The sequence below is a fragment of the Aureobasidium pullulans genome (assembly GCF_000721785.1).
Source record: "Aureobasidium pullulans EXF-150 unplaced genomic scaffold scaffold_20, whole genome shotgun sequence".
NCBI classification, from domain to species: domain Eukaryota; kingdom Fungi; phylum Ascomycota; class Dothideomycetes; order Dothideales; family Saccotheciaceae; genus Aureobasidium; species Aureobasidium pullulans.
Window position 1 is genome coordinate 392467 of NW_021941040.1, and position 16809 is coordinate 409275.

General features: G+C 47.6%; 7 protein-coding genes across 7 annotated transcripts; 4 read left to right on the plus strand and 3 right to left on the minus strand.

Moving 5' to 3' along the window:
* Positions 1-2: 2 nt before the first annotated feature.
* Positions 3-1983, minus strand: M438DRAFT_325000 (uncharacterized protein). The gene is made up of 3 exons (XM_029903076.1): positions 1331-1983; positions 604-1282; positions 3-541 (listed from the first exon to the last, which is right to left on the minus strand). The coding sequence occupies exons 1-3, from the start codon at positions 1871-1873 to the stop codon at positions 222-224; spliced, it is 1542 nt and encodes a 513-aa protein (XP_029757417.1). The 5' UTR covers positions 1874-1983; the 3' UTR covers positions 3-221.
* Positions 1984-2488: 505 nt separating this feature from the next.
* On the plus strand, positions 2489-3920 carry M438DRAFT_99365 (uncharacterized protein). Its single transcript, XM_029910461.1, has 3 exons — positions 2489-2823; positions 2879-3103; positions 3155-3920. Exons 1-3 carry the CDS (start codon positions 2648-2650, stop codon positions 3768-3770), a joined length of 1017 nt encoding a protein of 338 aa, XP_029757418.1. The 5' UTR covers positions 2489-2647; the 3' UTR covers positions 3771-3920.
* Positions 3921-4476: 556 nt separating this feature from the next.
* Positions 4477-9168, plus strand: M438DRAFT_280067 (putative ABC transporter; the record flags this gene model as incomplete). Its single annotated transcript, XM_029901139.1, has 7 exons — positions 4477-4701; positions 4756-5559; positions 5608-5752; positions 5807-6073; positions 6125-6226; positions 6276-8996; positions 9047-9168. 7 exons carry the CDS (start codon positions 4477-4479, stop codon positions 9166-9168), a joined length of 4386 nt encoding a protein of 1461 aa, XP_029757419.1.
* Positions 9169-9293: 125 nt separating this feature from the next.
* On the minus strand, positions 9294-10576 carry M438DRAFT_338319 (putative amidohydrolase amhX; the record flags this gene model as incomplete). Its single annotated transcript, XM_029904104.1, has 2 exons — positions 9294-9681; positions 9732-10576. 2 exons carry the CDS (start codon positions 10574-10576, stop codon positions 9294-9296), a joined length of 1233 nt encoding a protein of 410 aa, XP_029757420.1.
* Positions 10577-11290: 714 nt separating this feature from the next.
* M438DRAFT_348317 (glycoside hydrolase) lies at positions 11291-12495 on the plus strand. The gene has a single exon (XM_029906115.1). The coding sequence runs from the start codon at positions 11633-11635 to the stop codon at positions 12389-12391; it is 759 nt and encodes a 252-aa protein (XP_029757421.1). The 5' UTR covers positions 11291-11632; the 3' UTR covers positions 12392-12495.
* Positions 12496-12640: 145 nt separating this feature from the next.
* M438DRAFT_348318 (uncharacterized protein) lies at positions 12641-13560 on the minus strand. The gene has a single exon (XM_029906116.1). It carries the CDS (start codon positions 13063-13065, stop codon positions 12793-12795), a length of 273 nt encoding a protein of 90 aa, XP_029757422.1. The 5' UTR covers positions 13066-13560; the 3' UTR covers positions 12641-12792.
* On the plus strand, positions 12932-13875 carry M438DRAFT_99422 (uncharacterized protein). The gene has a single exon (XM_029910462.1). It carries the CDS (start codon positions 13150-13152, stop codon positions 13738-13740), a length of 591 nt encoding a protein of 196 aa, XP_029757423.1. The 5' UTR covers positions 12932-13149; the 3' UTR covers positions 13741-13875.
* The last annotated feature ends 2934 nt before the right edge of the window (positions 13876-16809 follow it).

Below are 16809 nucleotides of genomic sequence, written 5' to 3' on the forward strand. Positions count from 1 at the left end.
TTGGCTGGTGGGGGACACACAGGTGTTTGTCTGTGGCTGTCAAGGTCGAAAGGGGGTTCACGATTTGGTGATAAGGGGAATGATGTGATCGATGGGTTAAAACAAATTGAGAGGTCGATATCGAGCTCGTTTGACATAGCATCGCTTCCAATGCAGATTGATTGAGGGATGGCAACTCAACTGGATGTACGACACAATCTGAGACGACCCTGTTCTTTCGTTTATTCAATGAAGCGGTCCATAGTCGTCCATCTGCTTTGCAGCATGTCCACGATCCCTTGAGTGTCATATCCAACAGCATCCTTGACGTAATCCAGGAAACTTATGGCTTGGTCGCGCTGTTCTGGATTGGTAATACAATGCCCGCATGCTCGTAGTATGTAACAAGCAACAAAGTTCGCGTCTTCTACCCATGCATTCGATCGTGCGAGGCCGATGACAGAGTACATGGGCCCAATAGCGTCTTGTTGGGCGATATTTGAGTTGGGATTGTACAATCGAAGGTACACTTGACATGTATGGTAATACTGCAGAGCAATCACTGGATAGATGGTTAGCGAAGTATCCCATATGTGTGATTCTCGAAGAGTGAGACTGCCGTACCTTGTGGGGCACTGATCATACTAACGATCGGAAAAGCCTTGTTCGCCGCGCGTGCGTCTTGTTGGAACAACGGTTGAAACCCTTTGCTGTCGTTCCAGTCCTCGATGCTACTTTCTAGGTAGTTCCAGGAGTCTTTGTGAGGCTCCGAGCCTGTCGAGAACACACGCCTCATGACTTTGGCGAGTAGAAGGATGATCCTGCTGGCGGCCGATCCAGCGTCTGAGCGACCAATTGCGCTTGTGCGATCATAGTTTTCCAGAGGATATTTGGGTACCTGCTTGTTGGTCTGGGCAACAAGTAAGTCTTGTCCAAGTCCTATCCAAGACGCCGCCTCAGCCAGTCCTCCCAGATTTGAGAACATAGGTGTAGCACTCAAGAGACAAGCGATTCCATCAAGATTCAGTGAGCTCTCGGCTTGAAAGCTGAACAGTTCGTAAAATCTTAGCAATACGATTGCTACTAATAGGTTTTCGTCAAAACAGCTTACAGGCTGAAAAAGAGCTTGGACTACCAATTCTAGACATTTACAGTAATAGTCAGAAGCTTCCTGAAGCTCGTCTTCTTCCAAAGCTTGATGTCTAGATGAAGCTGCCAGTACAGAAAAGAGCAGTATAGGAGATTGGACGGCTCTGGAAGGGACCTCGGAAGCAAATCGCGGTGCATCGTCGCAAACATCGAGCTACCATCTGTCAATATCTTCCAGTGTCGCGAAGTGAACGGTTCGTACCCATGGTGAAATCTTGTCGACAAAATGCTGTATTAGGAGGACCTCACGATATGTGACATCTTGAGTGAAGAACTCTGGAAAGATCGCGCAGCAAGGTGGATGATCGTTGGTGTCCTGGTATGATGTTTCCGCAACCGGTATGCTCGAACAAGTCAATAAAATTTTATCCACCAGAGCAGACTCCAGCAAGCCATCCTTTTCCTGCTTGAGTTTGACACGGGCGGCTAGCAAGTCGATATGCTTGACAGTGAAGAATTCTATTGCAGTATGCAAAGGCTCCGCGATGGAGGAACATTTCTCTGAATCTGGTGAGGCATGGGAAGGCGAATTTGCTTGGTAATGTCGCTCTTCGAAGTGTTCGTGGTATGATTCGTCATCGTCAATCATGCTATTGACATCTTCCCGCAGAAAACACAAATTCATGCTAGACGTCGGGAGCCATGGTTGGTCGTATTCATAGAGTAGGTCCGTTCGTTGTCCAGCTATGGTCGTAGCCTTGCACTGGTCGAATTGCCATGTCCGGCTTTCTGGCATGGCTGGCATATTTGGCTACGCTTGATCACCCACTTCGTCTATGGAGCCTGATCCTATTCATTTGCTTTGTTCGATGATTGTCATTAAGTCATCAAGTCATCAGGAGTCATGCAGACGGCCCATCCATGTTTGTATGTTTGTGGGAAAAAGGAAGTTGGTCCCTCGGTTGAACGCCCCACTCAAGCGAAATCTTCGGCGATTTCGTCATGGTCTTTCCAGGACGAGCACGAGGCCGTGGGCAACTCTTTCTTCTTCATTTCTCATCACCAGTCAACGCGCACAAAACGCTATTCATCAGAGAACATTTGCAGGCACACTTTGAGACACGCAGGTACCTTGTACTGTTCCTGCATTGCCAAGACGATCCCGAGACACATTTCCACCACCGTTGGAAGGGGTTCATACCGTTATGCCGCTCCAGCTATCCTTGCCTATAGGAATCGAATCGTTGCTTACAGTGGCTAGCTGAGTCTCAGCTCGATTGACCAGACTCGGTGTCGACTTCTCGCTTCTTGTGCATGATTCAGATGACTATTTGCCTTCCGCAGCAAAACCCGTTCGTCCATATGGCAAGGCGCACATGGACGCTGCTGAAGGCCGTTTGTATACATGAAACTGGATCATATACCAGTACTCTAGGCCGTCTTGTCATCCCAACAGGCATGCATTTGTAAGATAAGTACAATGTCGCTCCTTCGTAGCAAGACTTTCAAGCCATAAGTGCCTGCCTGTCTGCTGCACTTGGAAACATCGAGACTGTTTTTACTCCATCCTTCCGCCATTATGATTCCGCGTACACTTCTCCCCCTTCTTGTGTGCCTATTCGCCCACGTTCTGAGTGTATCATCGTCTCCGCTGGTAGTCGAACGCGCTGCTGCAACATGTGCTGCCAAAGACATCGCCACGGTCAAGCGCACAGTCGCAGACCCGGTGTACTTCTGCCAGTGGTGGCAACAAGAGTAAGCAAAATGTACCACTGTAACTTTAGTGCTAAGGTACTGACGCGGCGAAAAGTGTACGCACTAGATCGCCCTTTATGGAATTCAGTGCAACTCAGGTCGACACGCTCTGCAAGTGTATCTCGCCAGTCGCAACAGGCCCAAAGTGCAAGCGCAAGCGTAAGCGATCTCAGATCGAAGAGAGATCTGCGCTTGTCGCTCGATCTGCTGCATCTTGTAGCGCGGAAGTGAGTGCGCAGTTCACACAGCCATACCGCTTCTGCACATTCTATACTGCTTAGTATGTACATTCTGTCAGGGCTCTACCCGTATGCCACTAATCATCATACAGTCCGAGAACTACCTCGCCTTTCCGAAAATATACTGCATCCGCCCTAACCAGTTTGTGCAAATGCGCAATCACAAAAACCACTTCTACCAGCACCAAAAAGACTTCCACCAGCACTAAGAAGACGACTACGAGCACGAAGAAGGCAGTGGTTACTACGGCCCAAAAGCCGGTCACGACTACCAGCAGAAAACCGGTCACATCTACCACTAAGAAGCCGACAACATCTACAACCAAGAAACCGGTGACCTCTACGATCAAGAAGCCCACATCGACCAGTACGCAGAAGCCTATATCAACAAGCACGAAGAAGCCTACCTCGACAAGCACAAAGAAACCCACCTCGACAAGCACAAAGAAATCTACCTCGACGAGCACGACGAAGCCTGCATCGACCAGCACGAAGAAGGCTACAATTGTAAGCACAATTAAACCCACCGTCACAAGTACGAAGAAGCCTGTATCTTCAAGCGCAAAGACGACATCAACGAGCGTGAAGCAAGCCACATCGGTAAGCTCAAAGAAGCTCACGACAATCACGACGAAGCCAGCAACAACCAGTCTCAAGGTATCAACTTCAAGCACCAAGAAAGCTTCGACAACCAGCTCAAGGAGATGAGTAAGGAATTTGTTTGTCTGGGAGTTAACGGTGTGGGGACTAGATGGGTATTGGACACGATTGGCGTTCAGATGAACTTAGATATAGGTACCAAGATGCAAGAGCTGTGTAGAATTTGCTCTCCAAAACCGGTCAACATCTTCCATTAATGATCAAATATGCATTGTAGATTTGTGCGGTGCATAAAATTATCAGTACGTGTACATACGTATGCAATTCTGTGCATCAGCGGTCGTGTCCTCGCACCTTCCCGGCCCGAGTGATTCCCTTGCACACCTTATGATTCTGCTCTCGCGACGATGCGTGAAACCACATCCTGGCTCTCGGCTTCCTTTTACGGAGTGACAGGTGAATGGATCACACCGCCGGTTGACGCCTGTCGTCGCGCGCCAAAAATGCGGCAGAGCGCGACACCAAGAGAGAGCGAAAATAACTCACCGAAGCCATCCTACAGGCACATCGCTGCTGCTATTGTACTGCCACTCGGCCGAGATAACGATTATGGTTCAGGTCATCGCACCTGCCTGGAAACATTCAAATAGCGTGCGTGAGCCGGCAAAACTCAAGGCTTCATTTCCGGATCCCACGGCACGGAGACGTCCTTATCAGTAATTTGCCTGCGATAACTCGAAGACCGAAGACTATATGACCCCGAAGCCTGACCTCTGTTAGTCGAGGGTTCTCTAGAGGGAAACCACTGCCTGCTATGTCGAACTCGACTTTGCTGCTTAATGCAGCACGGGGATGTGGAGAGCAACATTTTGGACCTGCTAGCTGTGATGGCAGCTTTGACTTCACCTTATTATTTGAGCAAACACTTTTGTCCATTGTTCCCTCGTCTATGTTTCTATGCTGTTTCCCTATAAGCTTGTATAAACTGTACAAACTGGCTCCAAAATTTGAAGCATCGACATTTCGTGCTTTCAAACTGGTAAAGTTGTCGACTTCTCACAGATTACCTTGTCCATCGGCTGACTCCTGTCAGATCCTGACCAGTCTCCTCACTATCACACAGTTGGCATTATTGATATCATGGACGACTCAAGCTCACATTCAAACCACCGCAACAATTCCAGCTCTATGCCTTGGACTCATCGTTTCTTCCGCCATGTTCTTCTTGTCAGCGCTGACACATACTCGTTCAATGAGGCCGTCTTCACTCACGAGCGTCTACTTGCTATTCTCAGCTATCTTTGATGTGGCGCAAGTTCGAACAATCTTTCTTCACCGAATTAGCACAGTTCTATCAAGCTTGATGTGTCTGGCGATTGCTTTGAAACTCGCTCTATTGATAAGCGAGTCCTGGAATAAACGATCATGGTTACCTTCGGAGTACAAAGCACTTTCTCCGGAAGCTACTAGCGGCATTGTGAGTAGAGGTCTTCTATGGTGGCTCAACCCGTTCTTTTTGGTCGGGTTCCGGACACTCTTTGCCCAAGAAGATATCTATGCTATTGATCCGGAAATGAGGTCTCAGGGAATTGGACGGAAACTGGAAGAGTTGTTCCGTCAAGGGCTCGGTGCTTCGACGCCCAGTATACTTAACGATGATGCGAACTCCTCTGCACCTCGACCATCTCTATGGACTTTGCCCAAAGCTTGTTTCCGCTGTTTCTGGGTGGACATCGCGGCCATGATACCCACAAGACTTGCTTTGGTGGGGTTCACCTATGCCCAGACTTTCTTGTTTACTCGTGCCGTCAACTATCTTAGCCATCAAGAGCGTCTCGAGAACAATACTGGCTACGGGCTTATCGCTGCCACTTTCATCATATACGTTGGAATAGCTGTAAGTGTACGACTTGATCGGAATATTCCCTGCTGATCTCGTTCTTAGGTATCCACCGCTCTCTATCAGCAGCAGATAACTCGTATCATGACTAAGTTGAGGGGTGCTCTGATAACCATGATCTATAGTCGTATGCTTGTGATCTCGGACGGCGCCAAGAAAGATGGTGCTGCATTGACTCTGATATCAACTGGTAAGTGGTGAATTGTCTTCTCCAGTTAACTGTTTGCTGACAGATCAATGCTAGATATTGATACTATCACGAGAGTTCTTGGCGAACTCAATGAGTCATGGGCCAGAATCATTGAGGTTGCAGTAGGCATAGGGCTTTTGTATCGACAAGTTGGTGCTGTGTGTATCGTTCCGGTGATTCTCACCCTTGTTGCTACGCAGGCACAAACATGGGTATCGAAAAGAATAGGCTCGAGGAGGAAAGACTGGAATGCAGCAACTCAGAAACGCGTCAACACTACTGCCGCTGTACTTGGCTCCATTCAATCGGTCAAGATGTCGGGTACGTAACTCAGCGGAACATGATCTATTGACAGCTAAATCGGTATGTTAGGTCTTATGACTGCAGCCTCAGGACTGCTACACTCGCTAAGAATCAGAGAGCTTCGAATGCTTGCTTCGTTGTCGCACTTCATCATTGGTTTGAATGCAATCGGTCGGTCAAGCAATCACTGAACTATTTGAGTTGGTACTAACTTGAGCAGCTGTGGTACCGTCTGTTTGGGCGCCTGTGGCGACTTTTGTCGTCTATGCAATTAAGGCACGTATCGATGGCTCAGTCGGTCTAGGCATCTCACAGGCTTTCACATCGATAGCCCTGTTGAATCTTGTTACAACGCCTACAGCAAAGCTACTCGCGATTATGCCGCTGTGGGCACAGTGTCTGGGATGTTTTGAAAGGCTGCAGCAGTATTTTGAGCTTCCACTTTACCAAGACCCCCGCTCTCTCGCAACAACCAGCGACATCTTTGAACCTAATTCGAACACAGAAGGAAACAACGAGTCAGGTATCGAGATGACATCGCTACAAGCACGCGGGACCCAAGCTACACCTCTCATCATCTGTTCGAACATGGATGTATCCTTGTCAACCGATGGTCCCATCATACTGACTGACGTCAACCTCGGGATCAAACCAGGCTCGGTCACCGCTATCATAGGTCCGACTGGGTCCGGCAAAACTATCCTGCTAAAAACACTTCTTGGCGAGGCTCTCATTTTGAGAGGGAAAATAACCGTTCCAACGAAGAGTATTTCTTACTGTAGTCAAACACCTTGGATGGTCAATACAACCATCAGAGGATATATTGCTGGCCTAAACCTCGGTACAATGGCGGTAGACGAGCTCTGGTATAATACTGTTGTTCATGCTTGCGATCTTACCAGAGATATCGCAAGTCTGTCGGACAGGGACAACACCCAACTCGGGAGTAAGGGTGTCTCATTATCAGGAGGACAGAAGGCCAGGCTAGCACTTGCTCGAGCTGTGTATGCTCGCAAAGAGCTAATACTCCTGGACGACGTTTTCAGTGCGCTCGACGTCAACACTGTAGAGGTCATCATTCGCCGTCTCCTAGGTCAAAATGGACTACTACCAAGACTCAGGTCGACGGTAATTATTGTAACTCATTCGCACAAGGTCATACGCATGGCCGAACAAGTCATCGTACTGTCTAAGGATGGCCGCATCGCAAATCAAGGACGCCCAAATCTCTCGCTCGAATGTGAGTTGCAATCATCCGCAGCGGACGGATCTTTCGAACGCGCCAATACCGACGCTGTGCAGGTGGCCAAGATTCAAGCACCGAAAGGCCCGTCCACAGAGGACAAAGAGGACTTAGCAAGAAAAACTGGAGAATGGAGGATATACAAGTTCTACTTCCGTAATTTCCAAAAGAAGTATCTGGCCATGTTCATTGCTTGCTCTATGGGCGCAGCTTTCAGCTCACGATTTTCTCAAGTCTGGCTGAAATGGTGGACCACCGACGACGGCTCGAATATTGGGTTCTACTTGGCTATCTACGCCTTCCTCGCCCTGGCACAAACCTGTTTCAGCAACTTGAACATGTGGGTTGTCTTTCTGAAGATGATACCGGACTCTGCAATTAGCATGCATCAAACTCTTCTTGCCACCGTTGCAGGAGCAGCTTCATCTGTCTTTTACCAGACCGAGAGCGGTGCAATCCTCAACAGGTTTGTCCAAGACATGTACTTGGTTGTGGGAACATTACCTACCTCACTCATTGCAAGCGGAAACACACTATGTGAGACAATCGCATCCTTGGCAATGATCTCAACTGGTGCCAGCTATATGGGAATCACCATTCCTTTCGTGATACTTGTGATATACCTGATACAAAAGGTGTATCTCCAGACCTCTCGTCAACTGCGCCTACTCGAGATCGAAGCTCGCGGCCCAATCTACTCCCATTTTCTTGAGACAATTGAAGGTGTGGTCTCGATTCGAGCCTTCGCGTGGGAAGAGGAGGCAAAGGAAACTCATAACAGACTTTTGGATATTGCACAGTCACCTTACTACTTACTTTCGTGCATTAAACGTTGGCTGAAGTTGGTCTTGGATCTCATCGTGGCGGCTCTTGCGGTTCTGGTCGTTGCTCTGGCTGTTTCTCAAAGAGGTACGACATCTGCAGGTCTGCTTGGCGTGGCCTTGACCAACATCCTCGGGTTCAGTCAATCGCTTACACGTCTTGTCACCGAATGGACGACTCTTGAAACCTCCCTAGGCGCCATCGCACGAATTCGATCTTTCGCAACAACCACTGAACAGGAAAGCTCGACTGTAACTCACGAGGCTACGCAGGATCTTGTGACCCGAGGCGCAGTGGTATTCTCTGGCGCATTCGCAAAGTACACCAGTGATCTGGGTGCGTACGACCTGAACAATGTCTCTTTCAAGATTGCTCCAGGTACAAAGGTGGCAATCTGTGGCCGTACTGGTAGCGGAAAGTCAAGTCTGATGCTTGCTTTATTCCGTCTTCTCCCGCTCCGCCACGGCAATATCTTTGTTGACGGCACTGATATCAAAGACGTCAACCCGGGCGTGCTTCGCCGCAGCATCATCGCCATCCCACAAAATCCATTTCTTCTACCTGGCACAGTACGAGAAAATCTTGACCCGGAGAATGAGCTGAGTGACGCACACTTGCTCGCTGCAATCGACAAGGTGCATCTACTGGAACTAATCATTAGTCGTGGCGGCCTCGATACAGATATCGACCAGCAAAGTCTTAGTCAAGGTCAGGCACAATTGCTCTGTTTGGCGAGGACTGTTCTGCGGAAGAGCAGATTAGTCGTTCTCGATGAAGCGACCAGCAGCCTAGATGCCGAGACTGACGCCGTCATCCGTGAGGTCTTGAACACCAGCTTCAAAGACTGTACTATTATCTCTGTTGCGCACAGGGTAAGTTTCGAGGATACTTTGACTCATGAGAACCAGCTAACATTGAGCAGACAGCAACTATTCTGGAGTCGAAGATGGTCATTATGATGGATGCAGGAAGCGTCGCTGCTATCGGTACACCTGGCGAGCTCAGAGCTTCCAATACGCACTTCAGGGAGCTCTGTGGACTTGTTTGATGGCTGGCAGAAATCGTGGTCGGAATTTGGAGCTGTTGGATCAATGCTCGTGATTCTCATAAAGACACAATATTTATCACCCTCCACTCACTCACTCCTGGTTCTTGAAGGGTGTTGCTAATCTGCTACAGCCGTCCAGCTTCCTTCATACTACTCTCCCACTCCGCTCGGACAGATTGGTAGAAAGCATCATTCAACATGACTTCAAGACCAATCAACGCATTCGCCTTGCCAGCACGGAGGGCTTCTGCATGACCAAAATCTTTGCCAGCCGCTTCGCGGAACGCAGGGGTGTGTGGCATATCCTCCGCCTTGATTGAAAATAGGGCTTGAATACCAGGAGTGATGTAGGTACAGTTTCCATGATCGGAGCTTCCGTTTTGAGCGTGCTTTACCAGAGATTCGTCAATAGAAATCATGTCCTCGGCAGCCAACCCAAGCTCGGTTAGCATATACGAACGATACCGTTCAGCCAGAGTCCGGTTGGACAAAACATCTTCGTAAAGTGCATCCCTTGATCCAATTAGCCAGCGCAGCAACTCTGGCAAATCCATCCAACTTACCAGAAAACTTCTACTGTGCAACCCGTAGCTGCAGCAGCACCCTCAAATATCGGCACAATTCTCTCCTTCAACGCATACAGTCCCTTGGAGTTCTTCGCTCGTATCGAGTAGCCACCTTCTGCATAGTCTGGAATAACATTGGGCGCTTTACCAGCTTCAAGGATAACACCTTGAATACTCTCGTCCTTGCCGATATGCTGTCGCAACAACGCAAGTCCATTGTACGCATGCACAATAGCATCACAAGCATTTCTACCATCCCAAGGTGCGCCGGCAGCATGACTGCCTTTACCGTGGAATTTTGCCCTAAACTTCCAACTCGCTTTTGAGATAAACAGGGGCGTGGAGAAGGAAGACATGCCATGCGTCATGAGACATACATCGCAATCTTTCCATGCGCCATGGTTTGCCATTATCCACTTCCCACCTCCTGTCTCTTCGGCCGGTGTTCCCATCACCACAAGCGTGCCTGGGATTTGCTTCTCTTGCATGACTGCCGCCACACCGATGGCTGAGGCAAGAGTGGAGGTGGCGATGAGATTGTGTCCGCATGCGTGGCCTATCCCCGGCAAAGCATCGTATTCTGCATTGTAGCATACTGTTCTTCCACCTTCTCTGACCGAAAATCGGGCTTCAAATGCTGTCTCTATACCGTAGACTCCTCTTTTCACCGTCCAGGATTTGGATTCGAACCAGGATGATAGAAGATCGGCGGCTTTGAATTCTTCAAACATGACTTCTGGGTTGTTCCATATTTGTAAATTTATGGTTCGGAGTTCTTCGTTTGCATTATCGATGGCAGTGGTGACTGTTTTGACAATGTTAGATGGTAGGCCATCTTTCATAGACTCGGTCATTGTTGTTCAATTTTGTCAGAGCTTTGCGAAAATGTGGAGGATCAAGAGTGATCATTTGACCGAGAAGAGATGGATTGATATGTTCCATGTTGCTAGCCGAGTTGGCCGGCCGCTTGTAGATCATGATACGACCGGCCCTCGATAGGCCGAGTGTACAATGTAAGTACCTTGCTGTACGCGATGGTGCATCAAAGAGTCGCTGATAGAATGGCAGTATCTTCTCTTGGATTCATTCGAGAACAAACGTCAATGGTGCGCAATTGACGTTGCACCTAGAACATGTCCCGCCGTGCCCTTCTGGTAAGGCCAAGTGTTGTGCTTTCGGACCCCGAAGCCTCGGCCAAGAAAAATTCGACGCTTCCACCTCTCACCCTTGGGAAACACTAATGTATAGCTACATACTCGCAGGACTGGCAAAAAGACAGATTAGACCTTGGAGGGAGCAAAATAGATGATTCCGCCCGGGTTCGAACCGGGGACCGCCTGTGTGTTAGACAGAAGTGATAACCAACTACACCACAGAACCATTGTTGTAGAATCCTGTTTGTGTTTGATCAACAATTCGTGGCAAACCACGTGCGGACCACGAGGCTTCACGATCGTGTTACCGATCGCGGCCCGCAGTGCCGAGTTGCCGACCAGTGCCATCTATTCCTAACAGGGCGAAATTCTTCTTCCTCCGTCTCACCTTCTTTTGGACATCGCGTCGCGTCAACATGTTGTATATCATGCGCCGACAACATCGTCCATCGAACCTTATACAGACCATGACAATTTTTCCGCCTCTAAAAGACATGTCGATCCAACGGATGTGATTTCGCACCTGCCCTGGCGAGGGTGAGATCGTCTTCGAAACAAATCCCCGCTCGTTTCATCTGCAAGAAACAAATGATCTCCATATGGGCATGGTTTAGGGCATACTTGAGGCAGGAACGACTGACGACTATATAATGGAGCTCGAGATGACTACCCACTGCCATTATTTCACGCTTCATTCTTCTCATTGTCATCTCTTCTATTCTCGACTTCTCTTCAATTCTCAAGATGCATCTTCCTTCGCTTCTTCTTGCCGCTGGTTCGGCAAGTGTTGTTCTTTCTCAGCCTCTTACTCGTCTCAGCCAACGTTCAAGCAAGCTTCAATTTGTCGGCATCAATGAGTCCGGGCCTGAATTTGGCGAGGCAAACATCCCTGGCACCTACGGAACTGATTACACCTGGCCCGACCTTTCTACCATCAGCACCTTTGTCAACAAGGGTATGAACACCTTCCGTGTCAACTTCTTGATGGAACGACTGGTACCTAACGAGATGACCGGCTCGCTGGATGCCGCATATCTCGGCAACCTGACTGAGACCGTGAATGGTATCACCAAACTCGGTGCCTATGCCATCATCGTCCCTCACAACTACGGTCGCTACAATGGCGAGATCATCACGTCAACCGAGGATTTTGCTGCGTTCTGGAAGACGGTCGCTGCTGAATACAAGGATAATGACAAGGTCATTTTTGACACTAACAACGAATTCCATGATGAGTCTTCTACTCTTGTTGCTCAACTCAATCAAGCTGCCATCACTGCCATCCGCTCTGCTGGTGCTACATCGCAGTACATCACCATCGAGGGCAATGCTTACACCGGTGCTTGGACTTGGACCACCACTCAGGGCACCGATGGCAAGACCAATGGCGAAACCATGGGCTCTCTGACCGACACTGTCGAAGACAAGCTCATCTATCAGATGCATCAATACCTTGACTCCGTACGCATCCCTCTACCCCCACTCCCCATCACTCGTAGCTGATACATCGCACAGGACGGCTCCGGCACTTCTTCAACCTGCGTTTCCCAAACCATTGGCAGTGAACGCCTTCAAGCCGCAACAACCTGGCTTCGTGACAACAAGAAGATCGGACTTGTCGGTGAATTTGCTGGTGCCGTGAACACTGATTGCGAAGCTGCTGTCAAGGACTTGCTTGCTTTTGTAGCTGAGAACTCTGATGTTTGGACTGGCGCTTTGTGGTGGGCTGCCGGTCCTTGGTGGGGTGACTACATGTTCTCCGTCGAGCCTAAGGATGGAGTTGCTTATAGCACGTATGCTGATGTTGTGGCTTCGTATGCCTAGATGGATGTCATGTATGTTCAGACGACGAAGCAAATTCTGTTCGGCAAGAGTCAATCTTCCATTTTCGCATACATCATGGGCTACCACTTACAAGCACCAGCTGCAGAAGAGTAATCCGTATACTGAGTATAAGACTGCTGCATGTTTCTTCTCGGCACCTTGTGCAGAATAGACATTTGGTTTCTTTCCCTGACTTCCCGCATGTAGCTTGCTTGTACATCAGAAGGTCGACCGTCGATTTTGGCACTGGTGTCGCCGAGGTACATTCTTCCCACTCCGGCGATCGTGACGACGGCCAAAGCACAACCCAGAAGGACTAGGATGATGATTAACCAAGGTTGTAGTTGACCCATAGTTTGTGATAGAACGTGTTGATGGTCGGCGGAGAAATGCTATTGTTCTGGACTTGGGAAGTGAAAATACGCTCGGCATGACAGATGGGCAGTCGCAGCTGTTTAAGAGATGCAGCCTCTTCCTGGATACCAAGACCTCTTTCCCATCCTTCCTTCCTTCCATCATGCACCTCGTTTGCAAATACGAGCCGCTTTCATCTCAGCTATCGCAGAAACTCCAGATATACATGCACCAAGCATCAGGCAACATGTGATGCGCAGTCAAAACCAAGCCCCGTTTGTGCTGTACACACTATCTTCTTACCCCTTTGCTGGGCATTCCATATGCGATCTTTCTCGCTATTGGTGGGATTTATCGAAACAGCCAATGGGATTGCATGCCCTCCCCCAAGAGAGAGAATTCTTTCCACGGATAACTGTTTCAAAACATTCGCGCACCTGCATGATGGCGCTGCTGTTTTGGAGCACTTGGCAGGCACGAAACGTCCTGCTTTTTTGCTCCCTGGAAGACCGCCCACGCGCGTCCGCTTGGCTTGGCGGAAGTTGTTTACGGCCAACATTCCTACGTCCCTTGTTATATTGATTAGGGAGATAAACGTCTACTCGTGGGATTTCCGGGGGCTGTGCAAAAGAAGGGAAGGAACGAACGCAGCTATTTTCGTACGTAGCCCTTGATACGGACGTAGAAAACAAACACAAGTCGGGTAAAACAAGATTGAAGTGATGAACATTGTCCTGTTTAATCGGGTGACCGGTCTTGGTATGCAAGAAGTGGTTGTTATTGTCGTTTTCGTCCTCGTATGTGAGCGCGATATATAAATACGATGGTTCGTATTTTGGAGCGGATAAAAGGTTGAGTGGTTAGCGACAGGGTCACTTCCACAACCATGGTTTCCAACATGAATTCTTCAATTACGACGGCAAGCTACAAGTTAATAGGAATAACGTAGTAGCTATAGAATTCAATGTATCTAAGAGATATTTTAGGAGAGTTAGAAGCCGATTACATCTATGCAGGTAGAGATATCGTCGATTTTCTCATCCTATAGTCGCTTTTCTACAATCTAGTCGTTAGCCCTACGGCTCTTAGAAGATGTGTTAGATTAACTAACTAAACAGAGTAAGACGGTTTAACTGCGTGTTAAATTCATGAACTAATAGCTAAGAGTAGAAGGATAGAGCGCGAGGCGCGTACTATAGATATAGCTACGTAGGTAGCCCGTATACCGCTAAGGCTAGGGCGTATAGGCCGGAAGACTATAGTTCAAATCCTAGCGGAACCGTGTCATTACCCCCCCTAACAAAAGGCGAGCTCCTATAAGCTACATTGTCCATTTCTACTATAACATCTAAACTACTAACTTTTTTCGTGTTTGCACTGTTTACTTACTATCCTATAGCACTCTTATAGCTAGAGGGGTAATAAACTGTATAGTCGGCATGCTAGCTAGGCTTATAGTCCCCCTTATACGGATTACCGTTATATAGCTAAATAGCTCGTCCTCTACGGCGAGCGGCTAGCATATAGGACAACTAGTAGTTTCGGAGGAGAGCCTAGAAGATGTTAAGGATCGTCTATAGCATATAGTAAGGTTACGAGCAGTAATCCATTATATTCTTTATAGAAGTAGCGGCGAACGCTTAAGACTTAGATAATAGATCCGACGAAGCTACTAACTCTATAGCGGTGTCCCGTTCATCTACGTCTAAAGGAGCTCTAGCTGTTTCCTTAAAACTAGGCTAGGGCCTAGGGCTATTTGCTCCCGTTATATAGTAATCCGCGACCGCCTATTCTACGCTACTAACTAGTACCTACTATAGCTCCTATTACGGTTCCTAACTAGTGTATTCTATAAGGTACTATAACTACTTGCCGCGACCTCTCTTCTTATAACGTAACGATATAATGCGCTTAACTTCCTAATGCTCTTCTCCTTCCTCGTTAATATATATAGGTAGTAGCGTAGAGATTTGTTATCTAGGTAGAGGATCGTCGGCGGCTAGAGTAAGGAGAGACATATAGAAGACAAAAGTGCTAAGCTTCTAGTCTAGTAGTAATTTGATACGATAGGCGCGAGGAGAGTCTTAAGGAATACGTTTAAGGACTTTAAAAGGACCGAGTCGTTTAGAGTCGAGTTTCTTAGAAGGGCGCATTCGGTTATTAAGGTGTCTATAGTCGAGCTAGACCTTGTCCCTAGGGTTATAAGAGGGCGCCTCTTAAGTCTTATCGCGCTCGGCGCGTGTTACCTAGATAAGTGTTAATTCTTTAGCTAGGTGTAGATAAAGTTTGCGTATATCTTCTATAAACTATACGGCTTATTTACGGGCTAAGCGTACTAGTGCGGCTACGGCAACACCTAGTAGCGGTAGTAAAGGCAAGTTAGGGGAAACTATACGTATGTTACGACTACAATTAGCGAAGAATAGTAATATGCCTATGCTCTCTAAGTCTCGGTTGTTTAGGGCGAACTTAGCAAGGGGCAGCTAGTTTACCTAGTTATCCTAAGTATAATTAACGAAAGCTCGAAGGTACTATTCTATCTGCTAATTAGTGTTCTCGTCCTAGCCGTTCGTCTATAGATGCTATACTGTCGACATAGCCTATTTAATGCTAATTAGCTTTATAAGTTCCTAAAAGAACACTACGGTCTACTAGGTTCTACGATCCGTAACTATCTCCTAAGGTACTCCGTAGAGCTTAATAATGTATAACATTATAAAGGCAGCGTCGATAGAGCCGATGTTCTTTATAGGGATAAAGTGTTTGCGTTTAGTAAAGCGGTTAGTAGTAGTCATAATATTCGTGTACTTAGTGCCGTTATAGCTAGAGCTCTCTAGAAGGGCTACTACGAAGTCGATTAACTAGGAGGTTCCCGGTCCTAAAGCTACTTTAAGGGGCTTCTCTCGACTATACGAAAAGCGAGGTACCTTAGTTCTCTAGTAGGTATAACAATTCCTAACAAACCGTTTAACATCCTCGGCTATGCTAGGCTAGAGGAAGCGCCGAGAGAGTAAGTAATAGGTTCTAGTACGCCTAGGATGTCTAGCAAGTAGGGAGTTATAATAGGATTTAATGACCTCGGTTCTTAGTTAGCTAGGGACGTATAGCTTACCGTCGATTAGGCATGCGTTGTTACGGATACTATAGTCGGTTAACGACACTAGCAGTTTCTTTAGGCCGTCTAGCAGATAGGGCCGTAGCTTTAGTGCGCTATTAGCTAATGCGGTTCGCATTATAATAGCTAGGTTATCGCTTAATTGTGCCGCGACAATTCTGCTTTCTAGGCTCTATTCGGATAGCGCAATCTAGTTGTCGCTAGACAATAGATCGGCTCTATATATAGCTATAAGTAGGACCTCTAAGGAGGAGGGTTTTATGTCCTCGGACGATCCGAACTCGGCGATAGTATTAGTAAGGTTAAGCTCTATATAAAGGCTTAGGTAAATGTTATCTATAGTAATCATTGTTTAGTGTCTATCGAGCTTACGCTCGTCTTCCTAGTCTTAAGGAAAGTCTGTAGACCTTCGATAAAGCGTCTAGTTTTACCGCCTATAAACCTAGTTAGTATAATAGCTTCTAGTTAAAACTAGACATAAACTTAGTCTATCGGACTTGTCTTCTTATAAGACGTTGCTTAGTTATAAAGTACTCTAGAGCCTTATAATCTAATAGGACTAAGGTTAGTCTACTTAGTAAGGCACTTCGTAATTTAGGCTCCTATTCCTCGAAAGCCTTAATAATAG

What these genes read in the sequence shown, in the direction of transcription:
- M438DRAFT_325000 (XM_029903076.1), bottom strand. Translation starts at nt 1,873, where the DNA reads ATGCCAGCCATGCCAGAAAGCCGGACATGGCAATTCGACCAGTGCAAG. An exon ending in TCGACAAGATTTCACCATGG is followed by an intron (nt 1,283 to 1,330) that starts GTACGAACCGTT and finishes GACAGATGGTAG; the next exon opens with CTCGATGTTTGCGACGATGC. An exon ending in TATGATCAGTGCCCCACAAG is followed by an intron (nt 542 to 603) that starts GTACGGCAGTCT and finishes CCATCTATCCAG; the next exon opens with TGATTGCTCTGCAGTATTAC.
- M438DRAFT_99365 (XM_029910461.1), top strand. Translation starts at nt 2,648, where the DNA reads ATGATTCCGCGTACACTTCTCCCCCTTCTTGTGTGCCTATTCGCCCAC. An exon ending in TGCCAGTGGTGGCAACAAGA is followed by an intron (nt 2,824 to 2,878) that starts GTAAGCAAAATG and finishes CGCGGCGAAAAG; the next exon opens with TGTACGCACTAGATCGCCCT. An exon ending in TGCACATTCTATACTGCTTA is followed by an intron (nt 3,104 to 3,154) that starts GTATGTACATTC and finishes ATCATCATACAG; the next exon opens with TCCGAGAACTACCTCGCCTT.
- M438DRAFT_348317 (XM_029906115.1), top strand. Translation starts at nt 11,633, where the DNA reads ATGCATCTTCCTTCGCTTCTTCTTGCCGCTGGTTCGGCAAGTGTTGTT.
- M438DRAFT_348318 (XM_029906116.1), bottom strand. Translation starts at nt 13,065, where the DNA reads ATGGGTCAACTACAACCTTGGTTAATCATCATCCTAGTCCTTCTGGGT.
- M438DRAFT_99422 (XM_029910462.1), top strand. Translation starts at nt 13,150, where the DNA reads ATGGGCAGTCGCAGCTGTTTAAGAGATGCAGCCTCTTCCTGGATACCA.